The sequence below is a fragment of the Camellia sinensis genome, chromosome 7 (genome assembly GCF_055761805.1).
Source record: "Camellia sinensis isolate YWXY chromosome 7, ASM5576180v1, whole genome shotgun sequence".
NCBI lineage: Eukaryota > Viridiplantae > Streptophyta > Magnoliopsida > Ericales > Theaceae > Camellia > Camellia sinensis.
Window position 1 is genome coordinate 106,444,119 of NC_138967.1, and position 13,469 is coordinate 106,457,587.

The window sequence follows — 13,469 nt, forward strand, 5'->3', positions numbered from 1 at the left end:
GATTCAATTTGTAATCTGAAATGATGAGAGAGAGAGAGAGACATACCAGTGTTGGAAGAATTGGGATCCTCCCCTTGAGCCCCCTCCTTAATTCCCTCCTTGCAGGGGTCTTCGGATCCACTTTGAGACCCAGTTTTGATAATCCGAACCGCTAATATTTTTAGATTTATTCAGTATATCATACCTGTAAAAAATCAAATTGATCGAATATCATAAAGTATGTGTTCGGAAAATTGTTTATTAAAAAATAGTTTGTAGTCCCAATTTTCTGAACGCATACTTTCTGATATCCGATCAACTTGATTTTTTACAGGTATAATATACTGAATAAATCTAAAAATATGAACGGTTCGGATTATCAAAACTGGGCCTCAAAGTAGACCCGAAGGCCCCTGCAAGGAGGGAATTAAGGAGGGGCCTCAAGGAGGGAATCTAGACTCGTGTTGGAAAGGCAGAAAGAAAGAGGAAGAAGAAAAGAAAAAAATAAAAAACCCTCCAAAACGACGTCGTTTTGGAGGGCGACAGAAATGCGATGCAGGAGAATGCGACGGAGGATCCAGATTCACCCCATAAAGGGCAGATAACTGTACCGTGGGTCCGGAGTACTGCAAAAAAAATTATAAAAATAAAAAAAATATTACATTTTAATTAGTAAAGTGTATAAAATTTATCATTGATTTTTTTTTTTTTTTTTGTCCTCACTGGGCAATAATTCTCTCAAAAAGTAATTTGATGACGTATTATAATCTTGTTGCAAGTGGCGTTTTGATTTCTTTTAAGTTAAGCAACTTCATTTAAAAAAGTATTTGGACTTCATAAGCTTATTTTAATATTAATTTTGATGATTTAAATCGTTCATTTTTTTTAGGACTTATTAAGTACAATATTCATGTCAAAAGTCAAGATAATTGAATATCGATAGCTGTAAATTTCATATCGTATCTGTTTTTAAAAAATAGACGATAAATATAATTTCAAAAATGGTCATTCATTTTTGTAATGTAAATCTGATTCGAACATAAAACTATCGATATTTGATCATCTTAATATTTTACATTAATATCAACGGTATTAAAAAGTGAACGGTTTAAATAATTGAAATCGATTTTAAAATGGGCCTACTAAGTTCAAACGCTGTCTCAAGTTGAGATGGTCAACTTGAGAGAAACCAAATCTATTTTACAACTCAAAGTTTCATACAAAATTGGGATAATTTCATTTTACCCCTCATGGTTTGAGGTTGAACCACTTCACCCTCTTATGGTTAAAATATAAATAAAAATTTTTCATGTGATTTTGTACTGAAGTGCCATCCTTAGTTTTTTTTTTATCCAAATTAATGGAAGGTTTATCACACAAATCGCTTTTGAGAATAGGTTTGGTTTTCTGAAGAAAAAAAAAAAAGTAAAATTAACACAACAGAAAGACCCCAATTTCCTCCAAACCTAAAATTAGATTAATATATTAATTAAATAAAATAAATTGAAATATAATTAATGATTGATCTAAAATATGAATATAATTAAGGATTAATTTAAAATATAATGAAATAAAAATAATTAATAATTAATAATTATGTATTGATCTAAAATATAATTAAATTAAAAAGTTAATAATTATGATAAATAATTAAAGGTTTAAGATTAATTGTGATCTAAAATATAATTAAAATAAAAAGTTAGAGAATTACAATAAATAACTAAGAATTTATAATTAATTATGATTTAATTGAATTAATGTTAGACATTATAAATTATGTACATGAGAAAAGAAGGAGAAAGAAAATAATAAAAATGGTATAGGGTTTGAGGATATTATAATCATTTCACATCCATAATTAACAGTGTTAAGAGATTTAGTCTCTGAGGGCCTCTATTAACACTTACCAATTTTCTTAGGACTCCTCGCTTCTTTGAACCTCCACCCAGCAAAATAAGTTCTCTCAATTTTCTCTTCGAATCCCCACCTTAATACCAACTATACCCTTTCCTAACCCAATCTCCTAACCCAACCACTGCCAAACTTGGCTAGGGATAGCCATTTTAAGTCGATCCATGGGGCCTGCGCCATACCCACCTGTGTAGACACTCCATTTTGATCAGCCCTAAGACTTGGTCATTTTCTGTTGATTACCCGATGTTGACAATCAGAATGTGTTCCCTAGCAAAGTCTTTAATAAGAAAAATGGAATTTGAGCTTTAATCTCAACCTTCGCTCATTTTTGGCCAAACTATCTTAGACTTTAAAACCTTCTTTTCAAAATATTTTTCCAAATGTTTCTAGGATGTTTCGAGCCTCCCATTTCAATTAAAATATTGCATTTTTCAGTAAACCAAGTAAGGACAAAGTAGAAATAAATGGAAGGGAGGTGAACTCTTTAAAAATATATATATATATATTTAAAAACATCTTCTTTATAGGTTTGGATAGGTTTGGATTTGAAGGAAATAGGATGGGATGGAAGAAAATTGATTTAGGGAAAGGATGAGCATCAAATTGTTAAGAAGGAAATGAACAGTTTCACTAAATTAGACATATCTCTTTGTACACTTGGATTTTAAATGTGAGGCCACCACCCTTGTAAAGGAGACTTTTGTGGGCTTCAATTTAGACTCAATAATAACCTAAAACCAAATCCAGATAAGGGAGATATGCCCATTTGAAGTTGGGTTTAAGAGCAGATTTTGTTGACCTGACCCGAGAGAAATGAACAACCTTCACTAAATTAGGCATATCTCTTTGTACACTTGGAATTTAAATGTGATGCCATTGGAAAGTAGACTTTTTTGGCCATTAATTTAGACCCAAGAATAACCTAAAATCAAGTCCGGATAAAGGAGATATGTCCGTTTGAAGTTAGGCTTAATAGCAAATTTTGTTGACTCGGCCCAAAACAGCAGCAACCCCATTTTTCTTGGTTTTGGTTCGGTTGGAACACCTCATTTACCTATTTTCTGATCCATTCAAGTGCACCCACTCATTCTCCATTATGCCTAATCATCCCTCATTGTCAAAGAGATTTTGTTTGCATCCATAAAAGAGTATCCCATGCAACCACGTTGAAAATGTGCCCTCCTATCACATTCTTGTCTCCCACCTTCTTTTTGGTCTTTAATCTCCCTCATTGCCTATATAGAATGATCATATTGTAAGAGAGAGGGAGGACCACAAAATTGAAGAGAAAAGAGTGAAAAAGAGAGAAAATTTGAGTTTTTGAGCCAAAAATACTCCTATCTTCCATATACACCCGTACCTTCCATACAAACTGAAATTTCATCTTTCATACACCCAAAATTCCTCCAAAAATTCTAAAATAGCTAAATTTCATTAGTGATTGATCAAAGGAAAGAGTGAGTGTTGTTGAAAGTGAGAAAAAATAAGAGAGCCATTTTTTCTACCATACATACCCAAAGTTCCATTCTAGTTTCAAATTGAGGATTGAGAAAACACTTCCTAAACTTGAAGGTGATCAAGAGGAATTTTAGAAATCAAGAAGTTCAATCTTTCTTTGGAAGGTGAATTTCTAGTATTTCATTTTCCTATATTTTCTATCTCATATTTATTTTCTTACTTCATATTTCATAATGTGTTGTTGTAATCTAAGTAGTTTGTTTAGCTCATAATTATTTATTTATTTATTTTTATTCACTTTAATTTCATATTAGTTTTGTTGTAATCTTGCATTGTTCTACCTCATATTTGCTTTCTTATTTTAAGTTCATGTTATAATCTTGCATGTTCTATCTTATGTTTGCTTTTTTGTTTTAGTTTCATAGTAATTGTTTTGTAATCTTACATTTACTAGCTTATATTTTTCTTGTATTAGTTTCATATTAATTTTGTTGTAATCTTGCATGTTCTACCTTATATTTGCTTTTTTTTATTTATTTAAGGTTTATGTTAGTTTTGTTGTAATCTTGCATATTCTATCTTATATTTGTTTTCTTGTTTTAGTTTCACAGTAATTATGTTGTGATCTTGCATTTCCTAACTTATATTTTTCTTGTATTAGTCTTATATTAGTTTTTGTTGTAATCTTGTATGTTATACTTTATATTTGTTTTCTTGTTTTAGGTTTATTTAGTTTTGTTGTAAGTTTGTACTTTTTTAATTTTATATTTGTTTTCTTGTTTTTAATCTAACCGGTAGCGGTCAGTTGAGCCACCTACATATTTCTTGTTTGTTCATTTTCTTGGTTCCACAACATGACAGGTTTTGCTAGCCCTAGTTGGCCAACCAGCCTATTTGGCCAGCTAGTTAGTTGCTTTTGGATAAGACGGTGTTGTCTTCCGATGTTAACCAACTTCCAGTGGTTTCCAAGGCACGTGAAACTTTTTTTTTTCTTTTGTTTATTTTATTTTGAGTGTATTGTGAGGTTTTTATTTTGTTGTAATATTCTCCTCACCTCCCTCTAATTTGGTTTATAATAATTTATTCAAAGTGTTATTTTGAATATGCATCATTTTTGTTTTATTTTATTTTTTGTCATTTTATCCATGTTTTGCATCTATGTTTCATGCATCTTGATTCGGCTAAGTTTGCTTTGGTAGATTTAATCAATTCCTATGTGATTATGTGAGCTACCTCATGTTCTTGAGATGATTCACGTGTCATATTTTAGAAGCCGAATCTTTAGTTGCATCTCTGAGTGAATTGCATTAGGATTTTGTATATAAGATCATGCATGTTTTACTAACTTTGTCTTGTAGTTGTTTGAGGTACGTCGGCAAAAATATGTAAGTTTTTATGCTTTAGCATGCTATTTGTGTGCGTCTTTCTTATTATGTTCAAGCATCCTACCATGTGACTACTTGCTTACTTGATATAACTATATGAATGCCAGTGGATGGAGATTGTGTCGCTTAATTTGAAATAGTGTTGATTTTCATGTTTGTAAACTCAATTTATTTGGGTTGTACATCTCCAACACTCTTTCAAAACTACATGAAATCAAATTATTCCAAAATAAATGACATAGTCTATACTTATATACTTCACATAGTAATTTTTAGGATTTATTAATAATCAAAATACGAACATATAAAATAAATAAAATTCATATCATGGTTTAGTAAAGGCCGACCTTTTGATCGGGTGAGTGGGGTGCTCAATTAATGACCTTCCCCTCTCATAGCTAAGGTTTCGAACTAAGACAACTTTAGTTATGACGAACAGTGGCCTTGGCACAAGTCATGGGTTTCCTAATTTCTCAAAAATATTAGGTGGCGACTCTGAGATCTGACGACACAGTCCATACCTAAAAAGGGTTTTGCAATAAAATGGATTTTCTAAAAGTTACCAAATCTGGATTCTCATCTATATTTCACATTGCACTAGTGGGACTAGATCAAAGAGACCGAGCATCCAAACTGTTTAACGCACACGGGTACCCCCCGGGCATGTTATAGTTTTTGGCGACTTTGCTGGGGATTCTATAAAACCTTAACTCGAACTCCATGATATGACTTCTATTTTAAATTTTATGTTTATTGCATTGCATGCATTGGTTCACTTAAAGTTCTTGTGTTGCCCAGATACTAGTGGGAGTACAGACACACTTTTTGTGACACTACACCTATCTCTACGTTACATTGGAGGCCTTGTGTTATAATCTTTTGAGATCTGAAAGTTCCCAGACTTTGAAGAGAGGCTATATTGACTTTTCTAATTTCCTAAGATCTTCATTGGTTATGACCCAAAGGACTCTTTGGTAACATCACCTTGACTTCAACCCCTAGAGTAGAGCTAGCCTTGTGCATATAATGAGCTATAGTACCTTCCAAAATTAGGACAGGATGCTGTACCATTTCTAGGATGTATGATGCCGCTTGTTTGAATAGTGAAACCCTAGATTATTTCAAAGTTAGGACAGGGTAACCCTAGCCCCCATACGGGTGTTTGTTCTCTTTCCTGTTATGTGTTATGTGCAATGTATGGGGATTCTCAGATTCAGATGAGTGGTTTAGTCATTTTAGTTTGTGGGGTTGAGTTTAGTTTTTCAACATGAGTTAGCAGTAATCAGTTGAGCTGGGATGCTAATGAAATTCTGATTGGGGGTCCTGTTTTGTTTCAACAAGGTAGTCGAGTACTATAGCTTCCGAAAGGTCTGATATCCCCCAAGTTCTGTTTTCCTCGCGTTGGCAGACTTTGCAAAAGTGCATATTTGGTTCAGGGTCAGCCAGTGTTAGTTTCTTTGCCATTGGTTACACGAAGAAAATCAAAAGCTTCATCAACTATCCAAAATACCCCTTCTTCACCTACTAGAACATCACCACTCAACTCACCAGTATCAGTGATGGCTCAGATTCCAGAAAATATAGCAGACATACTATTGGCCCTTCAATGGAGTATGGATAGCATTGTCACTATGGTTGCTGCACAAGACGCTACTCTTGCTGCTCAAGGCAATACTCTTGTTGAGCTGCAATGCCCATTTGGGGCATCCACTACTCAACTACCTCCGGTGACTCATCCAGTTCCACCTCTACCAGCTGATGAGTTTTCTGAACTTAACTCACCAGAAAATCTGTGGGTTCCTGTACAAACTTCAGGAGGATCATTTCCCCTTTCACCACCAGCGGGATGTATCTTTCCCTCCGAGACACCTGAGTCTGACCCAACTATGTTGAAGCTGTCCAAGTTAGAAAAACTTTTGAAAAGGTCACAAGGAGTCAATTTAATCCCAGACATCGAAAACGGGTACACTGAGACAGCTGTGAAGTTGCCACAACGGTTCAAAATGCCACACACTGATAGGTTTGATGGCTCTGGTAACCCAATGGTGCACATTCACCTGTTCTCTGATGTCTTGAAGCCTATGGGTTTGACTCGTCTGCAAAAGCTCTCTTTGTTCAGACAAATTTTGTCAGGAGTGGCTGCCATCTAGTATGCCATGTTAGAAGACTCGGTAAAACAACGTTGGGAAGAGTTAGTCGAGGCCTTTATCACCCAGTATGCTTATAACACCCAAATTGAAGTGACTACTCGGGAATTAGAGGCCACTCGTCAAGAGCCTAATGAAAGTTTCGTGGCCTTAATCACCAGATGGAGGGCCAAGGTAGCGAGATAACCAACAGGCCACCAGAAAGAGAACAAATTTGCATGGTCGTCAAGAATTTGCATGACAAGATGCTTCAGAAAATGATAGTTCTTCCCCTATTTACTTTTAAAGAATTGCATGAAATAGGGGTCCAAATAGAAGAAGCCATCAAACGGGGAATCATCATTGATGAAAAAGAGTCAACATGGAGGACCTTTGGGCGCAGTTCCAATGATACCACCAGTAGTAGCACAGCTGTGAAGCCCTCTGAAATCAACTTGGTTGCCACCACCACTAAAACAGCCAACCCTTTTGCTCATGTTGGCCTGCAAACAACGAACACAATCCGAGCCCCAATCAGAACATTCACCCCTCTCCATATGTCACTCTCCAAAGCAATGAAAATCATGACAGAAAGAGGGTATTTGAAGCCTTTGGACCCTCGACCTCTTCCCGAACCTCTCCCAGCCAAACATGACCCTACCAAACACTTTGCTTTCCATCAACAACCTGGACATGACACAGACTGTTGCTTTCGTCTCCGTCTTGAGATCCAAGATCTCATAGACAATAAAGTCATAGCTCCCCCACAACCACCAAAACCAAACGTCACTACCAACCTGTTGCCGCTCCACAACAGAGTTCCACCACCTCCTCATTTTAACCTCATCCATACACTTTCATCCACTGTTAACCCCAATATCTATATCACACCTACCCATTTACCAAAACCTGAGGCATATATTCCTAAAGGCACTGAGTTGTGAATGACGGATGCACCTCGAACCCAACCAAAACCCAAAATTCCTATGGTGGTAGTGCCTATGCTTGAGGCTGGAAAACTATCAGAGAAAAAGTATGATCCTAGCTGGTATATTGTTCCCAGTGGTCAACTAGAGCTTAAGGTTGAACTGCCTAACTCATTTTCTATCAATGTTATCAGAGAGGATATACTTGAAAAGGGGTTTGATGATTTGTCCGACCTAGAGGAGGACTTGGCTAATCTCCATTTCTTTGAAGAATTACACCTTGGGAATGTGCAAATGGGATGGTAGGAACCGAAGAATTACAGTCACGGTTGGTCAAGCGGTAACAAAGCTTCTGATGAGGAAACTGAAAGAAAAGGGGATGAACTGAGACTTGATTTTGGAAAACCTATTGAATGTGGTAAAGGAAAGAGTTCCAGAGGAAAAAAAGAAGAACCAGAAAGCCATTCAGAGCATACTGTGGGAATGATTCAAGCAGTACCAGATAATTGACTTTCGGTCAACGAAGGCAAATGGTGGGATGATAATGACCTATAGCTCGCCCACACTAATGATTAATAGGTAAACACTGTGCCGGATGAGACTTGGTATGCAGATGAAATTGATCATTTGACCAAGAGTGGGTGCTACTTCAAGCCTCCACATCTAGACCAAGGAGAGTCCTCTGGCAAAGATAAAGAGGTAGAAAAAGAGAAAGAGAAAGAGATAGAAGAAGACCTAGTTCTAAAACAAATGAAAAAAAATCCAGGCAAACATTTCCATTTGGGGTCTTCTCATGGCTTCCTGAGAACACCGACAAGCAATGTTGTCAGCCTTAATCAAGGCCAAGCTATCCATTAAGACAATGCCGGATCAGTTAGTATCTTTCATCATACCTAGAGACACGACCCCTATGTTATCATTTACAGAAAAAGGGTTACCACCTGAGGGGGTTGACCACAACAAGCCTTTGTATGTGGCCTTGGAGTGTAGAAAGAAGTGGATTCCAGTAGTTTTGGTTGATATCGGTTCAGCCATTAATGTGTGCCCAGCAAGGGCTGCTTATGTGATCGGATTAAAGCCGACTAACATCAAGCCAACAAGCCAAGTTATTCGACCATATGACAACACCAAAAGGAATGTTATGGGGACTTTCAAGGTCCAGATATTAGTTGGTCCCTCTAAGCATGAGGTAGAATTCTATGTCATGGATGTCCCAACAACTTTCAACCTATTGTTGGGCAGGCCTTGGTTGCATAAGATGAGAGCGGTGTCTTCAACTGTACACCAGTTGGTGAAGTACCCACACAATGGAGGGATTGCCACAATTTTTGGAAATTCTACGATCCACCCTCCTCCAGAAGCCACAACGCTAGTACTGGAAGTACAACATAGGAGTGAAGATGTTTTTCTCTCGGGTTTTACCTTGGCAGAAGCACGACTAGTGCAAACAATCATGGCAAAAGAGGAGGGTACACATCTGAGTGCTTAGTTAGTCTATAAGATGAACAAGCAAGGATACATCCCAATATCTAGATTGGGAAGAAGTGAAGGTAATCCACAACCCACATGCATTTAGGTTGGGATATGAACCAATAGTAGAAGACTGAGAGAAGAAAGGGAAGGAAATGAGAGAGAGAATCAATGCAAAGAAGGCGGGAAAGAAGTATGAGCTGGTTTATAGGCTAATCCATGGGACCTTGAACGAATGCTTTGTCCGCCAAGCAGACGACTTCCCTTTCTGTGGTTTCCCTGGGCCCTGGATTGATTAAGTGGAAAGGAAGAGATACCCTGGGTTTGAGATCTTCTTCGATCATCAACTCTCCGACAGTGACGAGGAGTGGGAGATCCTAGTATCGACATCGGACAAGACAGAGAAGTCAACTCGGAAAGCAGCGCAGAGGATGTCCTGGGTCTAACACTGGCTGATTTACTGACAGAATCGCATACTAGCGCTGAACTGATGAATTTGGGAGATATGACCATTGCCGTGATCGGGGAAGAGGTACCTGCTGACTATTTAAGCTTCATCATGGATGCAGTCAATGGCTCACTAATAAATTGGCATTTTGAAAAAAGTTGTATTGGGAATTCTGAATTGGCTGTTGAGTCTGAGTCTGGTGGGCCTGTGGGGTTGGAGGCAGATTTAAGTTTGTCTAAAATGTCTGAGTCTTCTTTTTCTTTCTCTTTTGATTTTGTTGCAACTTGTGAGCCCGAGGCTTTGAATGAAGATGTGATTTCCACTTATTTTTCTATGCTCGTAGTTCATAACATTGACTAAAATTTTCAATATCCTGATAAAAACAAAAAGGAAGAAATTCCTCGGGCTTTGAAAAATTTAATCGACTGGGAGGAAGAAAGGCGTTCTAAGCCATTAGTGGACGAAATTGTTTCTATAAATGTGGGTACTGAAAAAGATTCTCGCTTGATCCAAATTGGTTCTACATTGTCTTCAGAGGAACGTGAACAATTAGTTGCTTCATTAAAAGAATTCAAAGATTTTTTTGCATGGTCCTATGAAAACATACCAGGAATTAACCCTGAGATTATACAACATAGGATCCTTCTCGACCCTGAGGCCTGACCTGTCAAACAGAAGCTTCACAGAAATGGTCCGGATTAGGCCTTGAAAATTAAAAAAGAGGTTGCTAAGCAAATCAATGTTGGGTTTTTGCTCGTATTAGAATATCCTACTTGGTTAGCCAATATTGTGCCAGTTCGGAAGAAAGATGGCAGAATCTGAGTTTGTGTTGACTTTTGAGATTTGAATAAGGCTAGTCCGAAAGATGATTTCCTATTGCCACATATTGACAAATTGGTAGACTTCACTGCAGAGCATGCCTTACTGTCATTCATGGATGGTTTTTCGAGGTATAACCAGATCCTTATGGCTCTAGAGGATAGGAAAAAGACTGCATTTACTACACCATGGGGGACGTATTGTTATAGGGTTGTGCCATTCGGTTTGAAGAATTTCGGAGCCACTTATCAGAGAACCGTTACTACTCTTTTGCATGATATGATCCACAAGGAAGTCAAGGTATATGTGGATGACGTGATTGTCAAGTCTAAAGACTGAGAAGGCCATTATACATTTTGAAGAAATTCTTTGAAAGAATCAGGGAATACATGTTGAGGCTGAATCCATAGAAATGCACCTTTGGGGTTACTGCAGGCAAGATATTGGGATTTTTAATCACACAGTAGGGAATTGAAGTTGATCCATCTAAAATTAAGGCCATCTTAGAAATGCCGCCACCAACGACTGAAAAGGACGTGCAGAGCTTTCTGGGAAAAGTGCAATTCATAAGGAGGTTTATTTCAAAGTTAACATTGACTTGTGAACCACTATTTGGTTTGTTGAAGAAAGGGAAGAAGTTCCAATGGGATGATCGATGTTAGTTCGCCTTCAAACAAGTTAAGCAGTATTTGCAGAATCCACTTGTGTTATCGCCACCTGAGCCAGGAAAATCGCTGATTTTGTATTTATCAGTGACTAAATCAATCATGGGATGCATGCTTGCATAAGAGTCAGATGAGAAAGTGGAGAAAGCCATCTACTACTTAAGTAAGAAAATGCTTGATTACAAGACCCACTATACTCCCTTGGAAAAGGCTTGCTTGGCTTTAGTTTGAGCCACCAGGAAGTTAAGACACTACTTGTTAGCTCACTCGGTAATTTTGGTTTCAAGATTAGACCCAATCAAATATCTCTTTGTGAAACTAGCACTTATCGATAGACTAGCACGTTGGTTGCTTTTGCTTTCCGAATTTGACCTTAAGTATGTCACTCGCAAATCCGTCAAAGGAAGGGTCGTAGCAGAATTTTTGGCTGACTACCTAATTAAAGGAAGAGAAGATATAGAGTACTCATTTCTAGATAAAGAGGTCATGCAGATAAAAGAAGACACTTAGAAGTTGTACTTTGATAGAGCGTCCAACCAATTTGGCTATGGGATATGCGTATTGCTCATAGCACCGGATGATTCCTATATCCCCTTAGCTTTCAAACTCCGATTCAGGGTATCTAAAAACCAAGCAGAGTATAAGGCGTGCATTGCCGGATTGGAAGCAGCCTTGGAACTAGGGGCTATAAGGTTGGATGTGATTGGGGACTTGAACTTGGTCGTCTCTCAAGCCAACAGAGATTGGAAAGTTAAAGAGGAAAAAATGAAAGTCTACCATCAGACCTTAGACATCTTGATCTCGAGGTTCGAAAAACTAACTTTTGCACACTTGGTAAGAGAGAACAACGGATTTGCTGATACATTGGCAACCCTAGCATCAATGATAGATATACCGGTCGGGGTCAAGATGCGCCTGATCCTTATAGAACAAAGGTACACTCCCGTGTATAAAATGATAGCCGCAACGGAAGAAGTTCAAAATGAAAACCCTTGGTACTTTAATATTTGGAATTTTCTTGAAAGTGGTAAATACCCATAAGGGGCAAACACCAAAGACAAAATGGGGATACGGCGTCTAGCCACTCAGTTCGTCATTTGTGGAGATAAGTTATACAAGAAAGGCATCTGCGAATGCACAAGCTACGTGTAGAGGAAGAAGAGGCAAAGTGTCTCATGGAAGCAATCCATAGAGGAGAGTGCGAAGCCCATATAAATGGTATAATGCTAGCCAGAAAAATCCTTAACAAGGATACTACTGGTTAACCATGGAGAGTGATTGTATCAACTTTGTTAGGCGATGCCACAAATGTCAAATCCACGCCAATCGCGTGAACATCCCATCATCAAAACTCTACAATATGATTTCGCCTTGGCCTTTCTCAGTCTAGGGCATAGATATCATCAAGGCAGTCACACCAAAAGGTTCAAATGGGTATCAGTTCATCTTGGTTGCCATTAACTATTTTACCAAGTGGGTTGAAGCACAGTCGTATTCAGTGTTGAAAACATTACACATGGCCAAATTTATCAGGAACAACATTATTTGCAGATACGGGGTGCCAAACGAATTAATTTCAAACAATGGCTCACAATTCAAATGAGAAGTGGCAGTTCTACTTGAGAAGTATAACATGGCTTTTCACATGTCATCAATTTACAGGCCACAAACCAATGGAGCTGTTGAAGTTGCAAATAAGAACATTAAGACCATTCTGTGTAAGATGGTAGAAACTTATAGAGATTGGCCAAATAAGTTGCCTTTTGCACTTTGGGGATACAGGACATCAATCCGAACGTCTACAGCGGTAACCCCTTACTCTTTGGTATATGGAATGGAGGTTGTTTTGCCAATTGAGTTGGAAGTGCCTTCAATGAGGATTATGGCTGAATGTCAGATAACAGAAGCTGATTGGCAACAGAACCGATTTGAGGAACTGATGTTATGCAATGAGCAAAGATTGAAGGTGTTATACCACATTCAGGGGTATCAACACAGGATTGCTAGAGCATTTAACAAAAAGGTTAGATCCAAGAATTTGAGGGAAGGGGACTTATTGTTGAAAGACAACCGAACTCCTATTCATGACCCTAGGGGCAAGTTTAGACCCAATTGAACGGGGCCCTATAAATTAATCTGGTCAGGAGGAGCAGTCATTCTCATGGATTTGGATGGTTTGGAGTTCTCACAACCAATCAACATGGACAAACTGAAGAAGTACTACCCTTGAGAGGCTCGTTGGGCCGAAAACCCGAAAAAGGCGACCCAAGAAAAAGTTA

General features: G+C 37.8%; 1 protein-coding gene across 1 annotated transcript; it reads left to right on the top strand.

The window, feature by feature from the left end:
- Window positions 1-12,823: 12,823 nt before the first annotated feature.
- LOC145796012 (uncharacterized) lies at window positions 12,824-13,306 on the top strand. The gene has a single exon (XM_082880981.1). It carries the CDS (start codon window positions 12,824-12,826, stop codon window positions 13,304-13,306), a length of 483 nt encoding a protein of 160 aa, XP_082737107.1.
- The last annotated feature ends 163 nt before the right edge of the window (window positions 13,307-13,469 follow it).

Coding starts and splice junctions, on each gene's coding strand:
- LOC145796012 (XM_082880981.1), top strand. CDS start 12,824: ATGGCTTTTCACATGTCATCAATTTACAGGCCACAAACCAATGGAGCT.